The sequence below is a fragment of the Mus caroli genome, chromosome 8, assembly GCF_900094665.2.
Source record: "Mus caroli chromosome 8, CAROLI_EIJ_v1.1, whole genome shotgun sequence".
In the NCBI taxonomy this organism is placed as follows: Eukaryota; Metazoa; Chordata; class Mammalia; order Rodentia; family Muridae; genus Mus; species Mus caroli.
In genome coordinates, this window is record NC_034577.1 from 110,754,264 (window position 1) to 110,759,275 (window position 5,012).

At 48.2% G+C, this 5,012-nt stretch overlaps 1 protein-coding gene across 1 annotated transcript in view; it reads left to right on the top strand.

The window, feature by feature from the left end:
• Dnaaf1 (dynein axonemal assembly factor 1) overlaps window positions 1-5,012 on the top strand; it is a 26,304-nt gene that overhangs the window by 13,170 nt on the left and 8,122 nt on the right. The window contains exon 6 of the mRNA XM_021169451.1: window positions 3,717-3,838. Within this exon, the coding sequence (XP_021025110.1) occupies window positions 3,717-3,838 (122 nt within the window). The remainder of the gene's footprint in view (window positions 1-3,716; window positions 3,839-5,012) is intronic.

Here is a 5,012-nt window from a genome sequence, read left to right on the forward strand (position 1 = left end):
CATATTTCTAGTTCTAAATAGGGCAAGGGGAAGGAGCACCAAGTCTGCACTAGTCTCTTTAGAATTCTATCTTTTTTTTTTTTTTACCTGTCCTTAGCTTTGGAGCCTGTATGCACAATGTAACTTCTAATCAATCCCCAATATCTTGGCCAGTCCCTGATTTACCTGGGCAACAAAGGCAGGTCCATTATTGCCCCAGTTACCTTGGGTATCCCAAACCTCGGGAAGATTTCTTCTAGGATCTTCTTGGCTATCACATTGGCCGTCTCAGTCCTTCAACCACGAAGCTACTGCTATCCGTGTATCAGCTCGAACTCTTAGGCCAAGGCTGATCTGATCCTTCAGATCATTTCGAGTACCAGTTTCTTCTGCCAGAATGTCAGCTCGATGAGTAGGTGAAGTCTCGGGCAGTAGGGTAGTGGGAGTGAGGACAGCAGGAGGAGTGAAGGTCACTTGTTCAGTCATCCATCGGTCAGGGGGCTGTCGGATAATGCTTTTAAGAGCGTGGGGTGCCACTACAGTTATTTGCTGTCCCAGAGTGAGCTTATCAGCATCCTTGACAAGCAGAGTTATGGCAGCAATAGCTTTCAGGCAAGAAAACCACCCGCTGGCAACAGGGTGTAACTTCTTGGATAGGTAAGCCACTGGCCTTTTTTCAAGGTCCCAAAGTCTGAGTAAGGACTCCTCTGGCGACCCCTGCTCTCTCTTCTACATAAAGAGTGAAAGGCTTGGTTGGGTCAGGCAAAGACCAAGGCTGGCCGTCAGTAGGGCCTTTTTAATTTCTTCAAAGGCTTTCTGGTGATCTGGGGTCCACACAAACACCTCCCCTTCCTTGGTTAGGGGGTACAACGGGCAGCTAAGGTCGCCAACCCAGGTATCTAGAGTCTGTAGAAGCCAGCGGTACCCAAGAATTCTCTTACTTGCCTTGGTGTAGTCGGGGTGGGGATCTGAGTTAGTCTTTTTTTCTGGCTTTCTTTAGCCACTGCTTCCTGTCTCGAAGGGTGTATCCCAAATAAGTAACTTCAGTCTGACACAGCTGAGCCTTTGTAGCTGAGGCTCGGTCTTCTGTTGCCCAGGTTTCCTGTCTAGATCCTGTCTTTTCTTTCTCTCCTACCACTGTGGCCAAGTTTCTAGACAAATTACTTTCTTGTCTACAATCCCTCCTGTTTTCTCTTTCTTCTGCCTCTTGCCTCTCTCTCTCTCTCTCTCTCTCTCTCTCTCTCTCGTAATACGCCTTCTCTGCCTCTTATTTACTGGTTCTACTCTAAATATTTCTCATTCGGGGTATCTCTCTCATCTCAGACCTCTCTAATCTCTTTCATCTCTATTTTCACTGTCATCTATCTCTCCTGAGTCTGCTGAAGCTTTGCTCTTCCTTACAGTCTAAGCTCACCTTTTTCTAGACCTCTGTACACATTTGTCAGAGCCTGGTGATTAGACTCATACGTGCTCCTTACCTGGGACAGAAGTTTTAAGTGGGCAGATGTCTCCCTCGCTGGTTAGCAGCTTAGGGCGGGGTCACCCTAGAAGAGAAAACGGGTGGGGCAGGGAAAGGGAAGGCAGCTCTCACAGCTGGCCACACTGGACCAACTCGGGGGTGGGGGGAAGGCGTAGGAGGCAGCGACTCTAGTCGCCCCCCCCCACCCCCGCAGGCATCACAGCAGCTCTAGGAAGCCAGGTGGGGGCAGCGTGGGGTCCCCACGGGCCTTGCCCCTCTTTCTTTTCTTGACCGTCCTGCAGGTGGTGAAATTGCGTGGTGGTGGTGGGGCGGGCATCTCGGGGAAACCTCCGCATTGGCGTTCCCCCCCCTGGGCCACGGTTTCTCACGTGGCGCCTCGCCTCGGCCAGCGTGCGCCACTGCCACTGCTGCTGCTGCCTCTGCCACTGCTGAAGCCGGAAGTTCTCAGTCCGGCCCTGTGGCTGCATGCGGCCAGGGATGCGCACTGAGTTGTTTTTCTTAACTATCACTGACAAATTTTGTCCTAACGTCAGTCTAAGTCCACAGTCAGAAACAAAGGGTTGATACACACACAGTCTGTCCCATGACGAAAACCACAACAGAACAAGACAGTAACAGAGGAAAACAAACAAACAAACAAACAAACAAACAAACAAACAAAAAACCACCAGGGGCTGGTGAGATGGCTCAGTGGGTAAAAGCACCCGACTGCTCTTCCAAAGGTCCAGAGTTCAAATCCCAGCAACCACATGGTGGCTCACAACCATCTGTAACGAGATCTGGCGCCCTCTTCTGGAGTGTCTGAAGACAGCTACAGTGTACTTACACATAATAAATAAATAAATCTTTAAAAAAAACAAGGCACAAATTCAGCAGTGCCACACTTAGACAACAAACATGTAAGACACATACAAACAAACATACCTCCAAGGGGTCTTTCGGGGTTCCTGGGTGTCATGCAGATCTCGGTGGAACCTCCAAATGAAAGAACCTAGTGGGGAAACCAAACCCCGACTCAATTCCCAATTCGGCGTGCACCCAAGAATCATGAACAGAGGAGCTCCGGGCCGAAACGTATCTCACGCAGGAGACAGTGGTTTCGACCATGAGGCTTGGAAGCTAGGGGTTTTTATAGAAAAGGGGCTGGGGTTGGGGGAGAAATTGGCACGGTTTCACATGATTGGTCCATTTAAACATCAGCAGCCTGTTTAACATTTAACTTAGGTCAGCAGGGCGGGAGATAGGGAGGTGCCAGGCCAGTCTGGCATGTCATTCTCTTTATCTCTCTTTATCTTTATGGCCAAGCAGCCTTAGGAATGTCTTAACAAGGACAGGCCTGCCTGGGGTTGTCCTGGCCTGTTCTGCTATGTTCTCAGCCCCAGGTTTCAAAGCTCACAAACAACTCTTTGGGCTATTTGACATACATTACATGAATCACAGGTCTCAAGTTTTATTTTCTTTTAGCACCCCCAGTGGGAAAGACCTCTCTTGGCCACCTGTACATCCAACCCAGTCGGTGCCTCTCTGTGTGTTTGGTTAGTTTGTTTGTTTTGAGACAAGGTCTCATGTGGGTAACTAAGCCTGGCCTCCATCAGCCATTGATTCTTATCTGTTGCCCTGCAAATATTTTCTTGAAATGTGTACCAAGGAGGAAGAACCAGAAACAATTAGACCAAAGTGTGCTTCAGTAAGAGATGTTGAGAAATGATGCTAATAGAACCACCTAGCTGAGAAGGGCTTTGGGGAATACTCTCCAGAAGAGCCTTCCAGGATAGAAAAGAGGGTGGCTGAGGAGTCTGTGCAGCTCCAGAGGCTGGCTCGGCACAGGAGACTCCTCATGCTCCTCATGGTCCTCATGCTCCAATCTCTGCCAAGAACACTGCACTGCCACTTTGTTTTGCACAAGAAAATGAATTGTGTTGTTATTCTGAGGGCATGTGATATGATGATGCGGTCATCTTAGGTTTTATTATTACTAACACTATGGTGTGCAGGCGCTCTCGAGTGTGTGTGTGCATTCATGCATGCATGCATATATGTCTGTATGTGTGGTACATGTAGTGTTTGTGTGTGTACTGGGCAGGGAATGTATGTAGATGTGGGAGGACAGTGTTCAGGAGTTGGTTCTCTTCTTCTACCATGTCAGTTCTGGGGACTGAACTCAGGTTGTCAGCCTTGGCAACAAGTGCCTTTACCTGTCACAGGCCCTGACTGTCTGGCTTTGGTAATCAGTGTGGCCCTGCATGTTGCTTTCCAGCGTGTGCTGAACCTGATGGGAAACCCAGTGACCAAACACATCCCTAACTACCGAAGGACGGTCACTGTTCGTCTGAAGCACTTGACTTATCTGGATGACAGGCCAGTTTTCCCCAAGGACAGGTAAGAAAGGACCTGGGTCCTATGCATTTGAATGCTTGTTGTCAAGCACACTTGTTCGACTTACAAGTTTTCTGATTTTTTGAGCATTTTCATACATCAGTAAATTCCCTCTGAACCCCATTAATGGCCCCATCACTGCCCACCACAGGATCAGGGACGCTTGCCCACAGAATCTTTCCTTTTTACACCAGTACACTGTAGCTGTCCTCAGATACACCAGAAGAGGGCAGCAGCTCCCATTACAAATTTTTAAAAAGATTTTTATTTATTTATTTTTGCATATGTAAGTACATTGTTGCTGTCTTCAGACACACAAGAAGAGGGCACTGGATTACGTTACAGATGGTGTTGTGGTTGCTAGGACTTGAACTCAGGACCTCTGGAAGAGCAGTCAGTGCTCTTAACCACTGAGCCTTCTCTCCAGCCCCCCCCTCCTTGTTTTTACAATTACTCTGTGTGTGTGTGTGTGTGTGTGTGTGTGTGTGTGTGTGTGATGGCACACCTGCTTGCACAAGAGGTCAGCTTGCACTATGTTTGTTGGTCCTGGGGACTGAACACTGAACTCAGGTCATCAGGCTCAGAAGCAAACTCCTTTCCCTGAGACATCTGGTCTTCGTTTTTTTTTAAATCCTGTGACTAATGCTTCTGGGGGCATTTGCATGCGCATTCCTGTGTGGGCGTGGGTTGCTCCCCTTGGGTAGATGGACAGGACTAGAAGTGACCGGCCAGATGACAGTTCATGCTGGGCCTCTGAAGAGCCACCAAATGCTTTTCCAAATCAGCCCTGCTGTTTTGCTTTTTCTTTAGCATGGTGACAGGGTCTGAGCTTTCTGCACCTTGCCAAAGTCACATCTTCACTCCTGCTGTGGGAGGCAAAGTACTGCCTTGTCACGCTTGTCATCCGCACCTTCCCCGGGGGCTCCTATAAGGCAGGTTTTCTTTCTGCACTGGCCATTGTTGCCTGCTCTTTGGGAAATGCTGGCCTTGTGCCTCTGTTCATTTAAAACAACAGTGTACTTTTGAAAAAAGCAGTTTAGGCTGAAGGAAAAGCAGTTTTCCAGTGTGAACATCTTGCATCCTTGGGGACACTTGTTAAAACTAATGGACCAAAGTTGACATAAGATTAGTAAGTGAACTCCAACATTTTATTTTATTTTATTTTAGTTTGGTTTTT